At 37.0% G+C, this 13,796-nt stretch overlaps 1 protein-coding gene across 6 annotated transcripts in view; it reads right to left on the bottom strand.

The window, feature by feature from the left end:
* TFCP2 (transcription factor CP2) overlaps positions 1–13,796 on the bottom strand; it is a 49,219-nt gene that overhangs the window by 2,101 nt on the left and 33,322 nt on the right. For 5 of the 6 annotated variants that reach the window (XM_046680388.1, XM_046680395.1, XM_046680405.1 and 2 more), the window contains 9 exons: positions 10,735–10,841; positions 9,522–9,674; positions 8,316–8,426; positions 7,884–7,972; positions 5,960–6,008; positions 5,487–5,580; positions 4,517–4,607; positions 2,539–2,663; positions 1,769–1,911 (listed from right to left, as the gene is read on the bottom strand). In XM_046680388.1, the coding sequence (XP_046536344.1) occupies positions 1,769–1,911; positions 2,539–2,663; positions 4,517–4,607; positions 5,487–5,580; positions 5,960–6,008; positions 7,884–7,972; positions 8,316–8,426; positions 9,522–9,674; positions 10,735–10,841 (962 nt within the window). The remainder of the gene's footprint in view (positions 1–1,768; positions 1,912–2,538; positions 2,664–4,516; positions 4,608–5,486; positions 5,581–5,959; positions 6,009–7,883; positions 7,973–8,315; positions 8,427–9,521; positions 9,675–10,734; positions 10,842–13,796) is intronic. The other variant, XM_046680428.1, reaches the window with a different exon arrangement.

The raw sequence follows: 13,796 nt of genomic DNA, 5'->3' as shown, positions 1-13,796 counted from the left end.
AAAAAGCAAGAAAATTTGCTGATTATTAAAAACTTTGATTTGCTGCATGTATGTTGACTATGTGGCTTTTTATTCTGTTAGATTTAAGTGAAAAATAATCCTTCGTTTTGTTATCTCCCCTGTTTAGTTTTTAAGTTTTAAAAGCTAAGCAGTCTAAAACAGTGATCTTAAAATGATAGTATGCACTTTCCTGGGTTAACTCCAAGACTTTCTAAGGGGTACACAGACACAGGTAGGCACACATGGGAGAAATAACTTCTAGGTCTTCAACTCCCATATGTATTCTTTCCTAAAACTGCCTGACAACCTCTCCAGTTTTCCTTTCCCACTTTCCCTCCTCAAACTCCTTTTTCCCATTTTATAAGATAAAGGCATGAGTTTCACCCTCCTGGAATGCTACCAAGATGCACTGGCCGGAGTATAAAGCCCCAGGATGCCAAAGTGTCACTCAAATGTGAACTCGAATGACTGGGTAACCGGCTCTTGTGTGAGTCACATGGGTTCCAATTCTTTCCTTTCGCCAGAATTAAAGAGTGACCTAATCACAAAATGTCAAATGACAGATGATTCAAAATAATGGTTTATAACATCACTATGTAATTTTTGGCACATAACTCAGAAGTTCAAAAGAAACCCAGTGATCCTGTTATCACAAAACTCCACCCATTCCTGTCTATTAAGTTACGTGAATAAGGTTCCATAACACTTATATCTGGGGGAAAAAAGCAGGGTGGAATTGATGCTGAACTCTATTTCATTCTAGCAGTCAATAGGCAGTATTTATCAATAGATGAATTAATCGTGCACAGGGGTGAGGGTAGGGAACTGAAAAATCCCGTCCATCTCATTAATAGATGCACTTCTAATAAGGTTTTTTTTTTGGCAGGGAAAGATTCACCCTGAACTAACATCTGCTGCCAATCTTCCTCCTTTTTTTTTTCCTCCCCAAAGCCCCAGTGCATGGTTGTGTATCCCAGTTGTAAGTCCTTCTAGTCCTTCTATGTGAGCCACCACCACGGCATGGCAACTGACAGACGAGTGGTGTGGTTCTGCATCTGGGAACTGAACCCGGGCCGCTGAAGGGGAGAGAGTGCCCAACTTTAACCACTACACCATCAGGGCTGGCTCAAATATTAAGTTTTTTTCTTAATTTTTAATAGTTACTTAATGAAACGTAATACATTTATTTGTTGTTTTAATTGATTGTATAATTATAATAATTCTATTCAGAAGATATAATTTTTTACTTTTTATTGAAACAATTTTTTTTGTTGAAACACATTTTGTTTCAAAGAAATATGCTAGGGTAATTAATAAAACATGTTTAAACATAAAAATAGGTTATGGTAAGATAAAATTCTATGGGGGAAATGAATGGAAATATGAGTTCAAGGAAACAAAGAAATGATAAAATTCTTTACATTCTTCATGTATTTTTTTAAACAGATGATGTCATTAAATCACTCTTCTATTTAGGTTACGTGTAACACAGTTAGAATAGCAAAGTACCCATTTCATTTTTAAATGTCATATGCCCAGAAACATGGTTTGCAACTATTTAAACTTAAAAAATTTTAAGTCAACCTAATAATGTGCAAGTGGACACATGGTTTTTAAGAATTATTTTAGGAAGCAAGGAAACAAAAACATTTGAAAACCTCTGGTCTAGAAAATAGAGCACTCTGCCCCAGTAGAACTGCTCTTGCTCCTGTCACATGCCCTGACACATTCACTGTCGTCTGGTCATTCAGCTGTACTGAAAATCTACCTCATCACTAATGAGCACGTGGATTCCTGTTGGCCCCTGCTTGTAGATCTGGCTGATCTGGCGAGGGGAAATGCTGAAAAGCTGAGCAATTTTTTCTGTCAGTTCCACAGCTGTCAGTTCTTCGAGATAGATGGCATGGTACACTGCAAAAGGGAGAGAGCAACGGCGTCAGTACAAAGTTTCTCTGCTCTTAAAGGTAATCTGATCACTAGGAATGCTCACATTTCTCAACTCAGTTAGACTGCCTGAGTTCAAATCCTGGCTCAGCCACTTACTAGCTGTGTGACCTGGGGCTAGTTATTTAACATCCCTAAGCCTCATTTTCCTCATCTAAATGTTAGCAATGACAATAACATCTGCAAAGAGGAGATACTTGTTGTAAAAATTAAAGCATACAGGGCCAGCCCCGGGGACCTAGTGGTTAAGTTCAGCATGCTCGGCTTTGGCAGCCCGGTTAGGTTCCCAGGCACAGACCTACACCACTCGTCTGTCAGTGGCCATGCTGTGGCGGCTGCTCACATACAAAAAGAGGAAGATTGGCAGCAGATGTTAGCTCAGGGCCAATCTTCCTCAGGGAAAAAAAAAGTGAAAGCACACAAAAGTGCTGAACCTCGGGCCTGGCATGTATTAGGAACTCAATAAACACTACCAATTGCCATTATTTCTAGCAAATGCTGAATCTGCTGTTTGATAAATTCCCATCACACATGCTCCTAAGTCATCTCTTCACCTTTCTCCACATCTGTCCTGGCCAGTCCAGAAAGACCTACCGAAGAAAGAACCATTTGAGTCTCCATCCTCATGCTTCTGCTGCTGTTGCTGCTGCTGTTGCTGCTGCTCCCTCAACTGCAAGGATTCCTGACAAACATAAATGGTTAGCCTTGGGCGCACCATCCTAAGGAGGAAAAAAAAGAGTGTTAGCTTTACGTTTTTCATGTAAGCGAATTTTAAGGGAGAACTGGTGAGTCTTCATTAATACTATGAAGCAGGGGGCCAGCCCCGTAGCCAAGTGGTTAAGCTGATGCACTCCGCTACAGTGGCCCAGGGTTTTACTGGTTCAGATCCTGGGCGCAGACCTAGCGCTGCTCAAGCCATGCTGACATGGCATCCCACATAGCAGAACTAGAAGGACCTACAACTAGAATATACAACTATGTACTGGGGGGCTTTGGGGAGAAGAAAAAAAAGAGGAAGACTGGCAACAGATGTTAGCTCAAGGCCAATCTTAAAAAAAAAAAATTGTATAATGAATGAAATTACTGTATTAAAAAAAAATTCTATAGAGCAGGAGTTGAAAACTGGCAGCCCATGGGCCAGTCAGCTCATTTGCTATGTTTTATTAGCTCCCCATTGGTGTGTGTGTGTTTTCCTAAACTGAATTAGTTCCAACAGAAGGTATCAGATAAACCTATGAATTTTTGGCTTTTCTTGAAAAATCAGACCTGGCAATCCAAGGCCTTTATTTTTACAAGAAAACAGTCAGCTGTTCTCCTCATATGGTGCATGCATTCCTCAGTACACCCCGGATCTGTCATTCATTGACATGTGCCCTCTGTAGTCATTTGAGTCTGTGACCTTTGACGTAAAGGTTAGAAATGTTCACAATATGTGAACCACTGTTTTTTGGGTCAGGTTTAAGATACACCTTTTACTGAAAAGCACCAATATGGTAAACCAGAGAATCTTCTTGCCCTCATTACCTTTTCCTAAGCAGCCTGAGCCTTTTTTCTGTACTGACTTCTTAGACAATGGTGTTCAATTACCTCTTCATCAGATCATCTTATTCCTTCCTATTTCTAAATGCTCTTCAGATAATACATGAAAAAATGAAAGATCCATTTTATTTCCCCAAGCCATCAACTCCTGAATTTCACCTCTTTATTTAAAATTTTCCAAGATTACAGCCAACCAGTAGATACAGTATCTCTTGTGATGCACCCAAACACAAATACTTCACTATCTGTTCCACTATTTAGTCACTGATGTGGTTCTGGGGTATTAACCTAACCTGTATGTTTTGTTCCAGTAACATTACTACTACCTATCTGAAATTGTAAATCCCAAATAGGGACTACAAATTACTCTGTATGACAAGCAATATTTGTAAGCAGACACTTAAGTAATTCCTATCCAAACTTGAGAATGACCTCTTCTCCAGTTAAAACTCACTCAGGGACTTTGTACCTGTTGTTCCTTCTGCCTAGAATGCTCTTCCCTCACATGACCCCATAGCTTCCATCCTTCTCATAACTCAGTTTAAATATCCCCTCCTCAGAGAGGTCTTTCCTGACCATATTCTGGGTACTCTATAGGCCACAACCTTGTTTTTATTTATTTGTTTGTTTTGTTTTCCTTCAAAGTACTTATCACTATCCAAAACACTTATTGTTTATACCTTTACCTCTCTCCCCATTAGAAAGTAAACTCCATGACAATAGATACCTTGTCTGTTTTGCTCACCAATGTATCCCAAGAGCCTGCAACAGTACCTGGCTCATAATAGAGACAATGAATATTTACTGAAAGGAAAAACTACCTGGAAATGGAAAATGGGATATCATGGAGAATTCCTTGGATCAAGTGTAGGAAAAGATATTTTTCATCTTTGTTTATTTGGTGCACAGCTGGCATTCAAAAAGAATGTTTTGACAAGATGTACTGAGCTGTGCAAAGAGTACTGTGAAGAGTCTCTAAATCCAAATCCATTTGAAACCCAACCTCACTGATATTTTAACACTAATTACATACCGGCCTTTCAATGCATTAAAAAGTCTGATTCCATCGGCGGGGCCACAGATTTGGATCACATCATCTCTAGTTAGTTTCAGTAAATCTGCCCCTGGAGTAAATATAAGAAAATGAGCGATAAAGGCAAAGATTCTCTTTGTTAGTGACTATTAAAACGGGCTCTATTACAAGGACAACTCATTACTAGTATGTTACAGTCCATAATCTTTTGCATGGTGTATAAGCTCTCCACGACCTGGCCCCTACTTCGTCTCTGACCTCAACTCCCACCCAATTAACTTCTCCACATCTACTGTCATCATACTGATGATGTCTAATGAGCAAGTTGTTCCCACCTGAAATATCCTTCCACTGTCTGACCAAAAGACTCCTCCTCATCCTCCAAGACATACCTCATGCATCATGCGTGCTCCCTAACCCAAGACCGTCCCACAAACGCCTCACTTTGTACACACTTCTCTACTGCATCACAACTAATTGTTTCCCTTTTTTCAGGGTTTTATTTTGATTTGATTTGGTTTATTTTTTGATACTAGATGATGAATGATCAGAAAGTATCCCTTATCCATTTGTGTATTCCTACCACAACTGGTACACAGAAGGTGCTAAATAAAAGTAGAAGATGCAAATAAAATACAAACAGTGATATCAAGGGGAAAATTTCCAACTACCTGCGTATGCCCCTTGATAAAATACTGTATGGGATATACATTTTAAAAAGTATTGCATATAATAAGTATTTTAAAATTAAAGTGAGTTTTAACTAAGAAGTCATTCTTTTTAAGTATTTCACAGCACAGATGCAGTAGCTAGTGAGAAAGTCTAAAGGGCTCTATGAAATTCATTTAATCAGAAAAATGCACTAAGATCTCTCACACACACGCACAAAACCTCACAGAGATGCCAGGAGGCCCTAGAATATAAAGGAATGTTTTGTGCTTGGGAAAACAAAAGGACAAGCAAATTTAACCTGAGAAGTTTGTAAAAAGCCTTGTGAATGTAGAAAAACGGTTTCGATGCAACCACTGCTGAGCTTCCTGAGGTGTGGTTGTTGGTAAGAGGTTCTGAAAGAGAGAAAGCATTTTTTTGGTAACTAAATAGACCCATCTGCTACATCATTAGGTAACACACAGCCAAACACACCCACACGCAGCAAACCTCCTTTGCTTGGAAGTTGTTTATATCACATCAGTCTTCTTTCTCTAACCATACAAGATGCCCGTGGAATTCCATCCTTATCGTCCCCACTAGACTGTAAGCTCCTTAAATGCAAGGGTCCGGCATTACTGGTTTCCTATCTCCAGTCCCTAGTACAGTATCTGGTTCATTATAAAATTCAATAAATACTTGTTTAATGAATGCATGAATACTCCCTAAAAGTTGATACAGTCATCCAAGTATTATTAGACTTTGCAAATAACTGACATTTAACTTCAGACTTACATCTGTGACTGGAGGGGGCGGCTCTGGCTGGTGATTTGGTGACCCATTTCTAAAGAAACATTTAAAATGCAAGGGTGAGTACATGACATATACTAGGGTTCATCATCTCATTCTTCATCCTCATGAGTCTTATGCTAGAGTTAAAAGAATCTGTGCTCTCTCTCAAAACATGCTTACTCTTAGACCCAATACTTCTATTATCTGTTAACTGAACCTAAAGACTTTAAAGGGGGTGGGGGGAGACGGACTATGTCATTTGCAACATTTCCCCCTGCTCCGAGATAGCTGGTTTTATTTTGCATAGGCTCTTATTATATCGAATTTAAAGTTATTTGAGGGGAAAAATTTGGTTCTCAGATATTAGGTTCAGTGACTCTGAAAATCAGACACTTAGGGGTGTTTATTTGCTTGCCTATGCAACATTTTTTATTATTAGAGAAATTGGAAACAAAATCATTTTAATAAGTTGGAACTGATCAGATATATTATGGCGTAAAGAACATTTAACATAAGAAATTTATTAGAATGTAAACTAAAAATATCAGAATATAAAAGTAATCAATGTATTACTACTATATTAAATATATAAATATACATACAAACTTATACAGGAAAAAATATTAGAAGAAAATTATGCAATGCAATGTGATCACACACTTTTATAATGAAAAACACAATTATTTTTAAAGCAGCTTCAGAAATTAGCGCTGTCTAATTTGTGATCCAAAGGCTATCTCCACATGCCTGGTTTTTCCTTATACTTCCTTTTGCTCTATAGATTGTCCCTCTTCCCCAACGCTTACTGTTTTTATGGGAGAAAAATTTGAACCTAATAATGAAGTAATGACAAAGAGAAGAGAAAAAATTTAAAACCACAACTCTTAAATCCTGTATCTTATTTAAAATTGCCTATAAGTAGACTGCATAATCCCATATGAATGGTAAGAGATTTTTCTTCAAAAAAGATCTTTTTCTTCTTCTATTTCTTTTTTTGACTTAGCTGCAGAATTCAACTTCAGTATTCAAATGCAGTAATTAACTTATCTTGGGGCCTAGTTATCCATTCCTTCTACAACTTCTACCTATTTCTATTCTTAATAGTTACATTTTGAATATTTAAGCTACCTTAATTAAGTACTTTTAGAAGTAGGCTGAACATGAGCCTACATAAATTCAAAAACAAACATTACAACCAAACAATGTACTCACACATTTAGTAGCTTAACTATTTCAAATTTCAATATGGCCTATTTAGAATACGTGTTAAATGCTACAGCTATAAGACAACTTATTTTAATTTGAGTAGGCATCTGTACCAACTTTCAATTATCTCTGATGGTAAAAACCAATAACGTAGGATTAAATGCATCCCATAGATAATTCCAAAACTTCATTTTAGCTATCACCTTCAACGTTCTTTCCCCAATTATCAAAGATTCATAATAATTAGGTGTTAGGATCATTCTTTTTTTTTTTTTTTTTTTTGAGAAGATTAGCCCTGAGCTAACTACTGGCAGTCCTAGGATCGGTCTTAATAAGTAACAAAACAGATTTTAGTGTTTGTACAACTATGTTTCAATTCCCAATGACCATTCTCTGGTGAAAGTACAATCAGGAAGTGAAATAACCACAAGATGAGTAGTAATAGGGAGAAGTGAAAAGCCTAGAAAAATCAGACCTTTAATCATTAAAACTGATCATAAAAGCCATTTTCTAATGGGAGGGAAAAAGAAGAAGAGGAGAAAGGGCTATATAAAACTCTTTCAGTTCTTTTGAAGAGAATCCAAACCTCAGTTAACATATAAATCCATCAAAGACTGACCAAATAGAAGTACTATTGATTTGGAAAGATCTTGTTTATGGAACAATAACAAAAGAACACATATTTAGGACAACACAAGCCAATTTCATTTTCCAGACTTACCCTTCCCCAAGAGAAAAACTGCTATGGGAACTGTTGAAGCCAGGTGATGGGGAGTTATTGACATATGTGATCTCGGGCCACGGAGAACACTAAAAACAAAGGACAACTTAGATAACTCAAAAGTGCATTTGACCCTAGCATGCCACCAAAACATTGTTATTGAATAGCATATCTTAATTAGTAAATCTTAATTCTTCAGAGGCCCCCACAGGTAACAGAGAATATACTCAAGACAAGTAAGTTCTGACCAGGCTAGAAGTGATGGTTTTATTTTTTTTTTTTAATTGAGATATAATTGACATTTAACATTGTATGTAACATTATGTGTACAACATAATGATCTGATATATGTACACACTGCAAAATGACTGGATTTTTCATTTAAAAGTAAAAAGCACTCACTGAAATTGTCACCAAAAGAAATCCTTTTACCTCTGTGAGTATAGTTGTCTCATAGGAAGGTTGATATTTCTCCTTTTCATGAGGTGTTCGCTTCTCCATTTTCTCCCTATCTGTTTTTTGCTTTCTGTCTGCACCTTTGGGCTGAAATGAGAAATACTTTGTTTTAAACTCAAGTACTGACCCTTCCACCCAACGATATTACTTATGAAAACATAAAGAGTCACTGGGGCCAGCCCAGTGGCACAGCGGTTAAGTGCACACGTTCCGCTTCGGCGGCCCGGGGTTCACTGGTTTGGATCCCGGTGCGGACATGGTACCACTTGGGCCGTGGCAGGTATCCCACATATAAAGTAGAGGAAGATAGGCATGGATGTCAGCTCAAGGCCAGTCTTCCTCAGAAAAAAAGAGGAGGATGGGCAGCAGCTAGCTCAGGGCTAATCTTCCTCAAAAAAAAAAAAAAAACCTTAAAAGAGTCACATGTGAAGCAAAGATGTATGTATAATGATAAAAAGACAAGTGCATCATTGCATCTAAGTCTGAAAATAGGAAATTTAAATGTTTGATGGAGTTGAAAAAGAATAAGATCTATAGCTACTGGAAAGATCTCTAAAGCTCATAGTTAATTGAAAAAAGCAAGCCTCAAAACAATTCATGAATAATTCCTATTTATGTTTCAAAGAAAAGAAAATATGTTTCTCCCCCTACGAACAAGTATATACAAAAGCACAGAAGGGGACGAGTAAATCATGGCGGTGGTTACCTCTGGGGAGAGGCTGGGGATTTGGGTATGAGTGGTAGGTAATGGGGGCTTCAGTGTGGCGCTCTGACTACTGCTGGCTTCATGAATCTTTTGCAATGAGAACACATTTAACCATGTGATAAAAATAAAGACCAAAATAAGGAATGAAGATCAAGTACGAATGTAACCAAAAATGTCAACTTCTCATAATTTTGGTGAGCTTTTACAAGAACTTCTAACTTCAACAGGTTCCAAGAACTTTCAATGAAAATCTATGCTTTTGCTTCTAACTCCCTTTTTCAAGTTCCCCTTCTCCCATGCCCATCCCTGTTTAAATTTCTTCACCAGGCAACTCAGTAATTATTTCAATGACTCTACTTAGATTGAGTTTTCATAGTTTTTGAAAAAAGACAAGTTGACTTCTGACTTGGTGAATAATGTTAACATTGAAAGAAGAGGGAAAAAGTTCCAAGGACCAGCACAATGCCCAGGAATACCTTGAAGACTTTGATCTGGCAGCTGGCAGAGTGTAAGTGCTCAGTATATTCCCCGTTCTCGTTCTCCTTGAAGGTATCAATTTGTACTCGGAATGGCACTCCCTTTTCTCCGCCATGTTTCCTCATAGTGAACTCTGTGCTGATACAGTGCACCTGAAAAGAGCACAGCATCCAGGTTTCAGCACTGCTAGATGGCCAACCAGGCAGCACCATTTTCGAGCAACTACTAACAGCCAAACCTTTAAAAAGCATTAAGAACACGACGAAAAAACTTTTACTCTCTTTTTGATCTTGAACAATTTACACTCTAATGGAGGAAATGAGGAAAACTTAAATGATTTACAAATGTAAACAAAGTAAACGTATAGAACTAATGCTAACAAAAGCTACTGTGAGGAACTAAATTCATTTACTGCTTCAGAGCATATAGAGTTAACATAAAAAGAGAAATGATTTCTGTCTTCTGGCTTTTAAGGCAGATTTTAGAAAGCGGAAGTACCATCCATGCTGGAAAAATAGTAAATATTAAAGTTCACAGACACTGGGGGGAAAAAGGGTTTGCTCAGCTACTGCATAAAGTCTAAGACCTTGGTGACTCAACGGCGGAACCTTGATCAACTACACACTAGTTTAGGTATGTTATTAACTTCTAAGCCTCAAGGACTATTCCTACTCCACAAGATTATTGTTGAAAGTCTTAAGTAAAATCACATATACATTATACAAGCATGTATAAAATCATGTTTACTTAACACAGTGACTATCTCATGGGAAGTACTCAACAAACTATTAGCTACCATTATGACAAACAGGAATTTTCAAGGAATCTACCCAAAGAAAACAATAAGATATGCAAACCAAAATTTAAGGATAAAGATGATCAAAATAACTTTATGGATAATAGTGAAAAATTAGGACAATCTAAATGCTAAATAATTGTCAGGCAAATTACAGCACATTCAAAGAAATTAAAAATATTCAAAATATTGTGCAGCCACGAGCAAGCATTTTTGAGAGAGACAATAAATTGGAGAAATTAGACGAGCAATTCAGAAACTCCTCATTGCTCTCAGACACACGCTAAGGAGTCTGCACTTGATAGTCAGGCCAGAACCCTCTAAAGATTTCAAATTCAACATATTTTATCCTTTAAGAAATAAAGTGGTAGTAAGAGATGCTCTTCATAACTGGACCCCCATCTGCAAGGCCTTACCTGAATAAACACAGATGTCCTCTTTGCAGGGTCCCACAGGAACTCCACTGTATTTAGTTGGGTTGGATTAGCCCTAGGATCGATTATACCCACAGACATTGGGATATCTGAGAAACAAATTGTAATCAATGAACAGTTCTGAGTGTTCCTGGGTTCAAACGAGAAAGCACTGATTCTTATTGTTGGTCCCTAGTTACCACGATTTTTGTGTATCATACCGTAAACCTCTTTTTGCCAATAAAAAGTGTTTGTTTAGAGCAAAAATTGACCTAGGTACTTTCCTTTTGAGTTTCTTTTTTCCACTTAAAAAAATTTTTTAAATAAGACAATTTAAAAGCAGTTTCTGTCTTAATTTGCCAAACTTCTACTTAAGATAGATCTAGGCTACACTGGGTCTGGCTCCAGCGTCATGGAAAGTGTAATTGTAATCCGCTTCACTAACAGTTTAAGATGAATGTTACTGCTGGACGTACACTAAGAGCACACTATAGAAGGGTAAAGCAGAGTGTCCAAATAAAGGCAAAAAGCATTGGATCACAATAGAAGTGGGAAAAATTTAACATAAAGATTGATGCTGATTTATGAAGTTATCAAATAATCCCATAACAGAGTGATAAATCTTACACTCACGAGGGAAGAAACAATGAATGGGCTTTAGTAGAACTTGGCTTTCTATTCCACAAGTCATATACTCAAATATCATTCTCTGACTTATATTAATATTCAAACTGGGGAGGTAAGGCCAGGCTGATATTTATTACCATAACTGTGCTATAACTATACCACTATTTTAGTATCAATCATTCAAACAAGAAAGCATTAAGTGGGTCCCACTCCACAGTGTTAGCTGTTTGGGTTCATCTTAAAGTCACTTTATCAAAAGGATGTCAGAATATCTGTATGAGAACCAGTGTTTTCTCAGGTAAAACTAGTAGTACTTAGATTTGTTTAACAACTCTGTTTACCAACAGCAGATAATAACCAATAAGAGATCAAAGACTCTCTGATGAGATGAGATGCAAAGATTAAAATTACCTTCATGAAGAGAGACTGCAAGTGTGTTTGTAAAGGGCCTTCCCTTATGCCCTATGATTTAAGAAAAACAAATCCTATTCTGTGTACCAAAGTAGTAGGGAAAAACCTGAACCGCAAACCAAGAGACACAGATTCTAATCCCACCATATCTCACTTTGGGTAAAACAAACCAATAATCTGGCTCTCAGGTATTAGTAAAATAAAAGAATTTGCAGCATTTGGGGAAAAAACCTGGCCCCTTTTACATACTACTCAAAACAAAATATCAGATCCTGACTAGCCAAAACAACCTAGAAAATAACAAAGTTGGAGGTCTCATACTTTCTGATATCAAAATTTACTACAAAGTTACAGTTATCAAAACTGCAGTTAAAGATGGACTTAAAGACAAATGTATGAATAGACAGAATAGAGAACTCAGAAATAAACCCTCATATATATGATCAAATAATTTTCGACAAAGGTGCCAAGAGCATTCAATGGGGAAAGAACAGTCTTTTCAACAAATGGTGTTGGGAAAACTGGATGTCCACAAGTAAGGAATGAAGCTGGACCCTTACTTTACACCATAGACAAAAATTAACTCAAAAATGGATCAAAGACCTAAACGTAAGACCTAAAGAAAATATACCAGGAAAAGCTTCATGACATTGGATTTTGCAATGATTTCTTAGACATGACATCAAAAGCACAAGGAATAAAAAAACAAATGAACTGGACTACATCAAAATTTAAAACTTTTGTGCATCAAAAGACACTACCAACACTATCAAAAAGACAACCCACACAAAATGGGAGATAATATTACAAATCATATATCTGATACGGGGTTAATATCCAGAATCTATAAAGAACTCTTACAACTCAACAACAACAAAAAACAAACAGATTCAAAAGTGGGCAAAGGACTTGAATACACCTTTCTCCAAAGAAGATATACAAATGGCCAATAAGCAATGAGAAGAGGCCCAACATCACTAATCATCAGAGGCATGTAAATCAAAACCACAGTGAGATACCACTTCACATCCATTAGGATGGCTACTAGCAAAAAAAAAAAAAAAAAAAGAAAAGAAGCGTTGGCAAGGAGGCCGAGTAATTGGAACCCTTGTGCACTTCTGATGGAAATGTAAAATGTACAGCCACTGTGGAAAACAGTAAGGTGCTTCCTCAAAAAATTAAAAATAGAATTACCATATGATCTAGCAATTGCACTCCTGGGTATACACCCAAAAGAACTGAAAATAGACTCAAATAAATATTTGTACACTTACGTTTATAGCAGCATTATTCACAACAGCCAAAAGGTGGCATCAATCCAAGTGTCCACTGAGGGATGAACGGATAAACAAAATGTGGTGTGTGTGTGTGTGTGTGTGTGTGTATAATGTACATATAAAATAAATATATATTTTTATATATAAGATGGAATACATATAATGGAATATCATTCAGCCTTAAAGAAGAAGGAAATCCTGACACATTACTACATGGATGAAGCTTGAGGATTATGCCAAGTAAAATAAGCCAATCCAAAAAGACAAATACTGTATGATTTCACTTATATGAGGTACCTAGACTAGTCAAATTTATACAGGAAAAAAGGAGAATGGTGATTACCAGGGGCCGGGAAGAGGAGGGAATGGGGAATTATTGTTTAATGGGAACAGTGTTTCAGTTTTCAAGATGAAGAAAGTGCTGGAGATGGATAGCGGTGATGATGATGACAACAATGTGAATGTATTTAATGCCACTGAACCATATATTTAAAAATGGTTAAAAGGCCAAATTTTATGTTATGCATATTTTACAACTAAATTAAAAGAACAAACAAAAAAATCACCCCGAAGTAATAGGGGCAATTGTTATGGAACTGCAGTGCCTACACTTCCAACTTCAATTTTGTTATCATCATACAGGTAATTTTTTATGCTTAGTCAATAACCACTTTCAGCTTCATGCTAATTGAGCCCTTCAAGCATTGTGAATCAAGGTAAATATTAAGCACAGAAAACTAACTCTTAGTC

Source organism: Equus quagga, chromosome 1, assembly GCF_021613505.1.
Source record: "Equus quagga isolate Etosha38 chromosome 1, UCLA_HA_Equagga_1.0, whole genome shotgun sequence".
In the NCBI taxonomy this organism is placed as follows: domain Eukaryota; kingdom Metazoa; phylum Chordata; class Mammalia; order Perissodactyla; family Equidae; genus Equus; species Equus quagga.
This window is presented reverse-complemented; position numbering and strand designations above follow the sequence as displayed.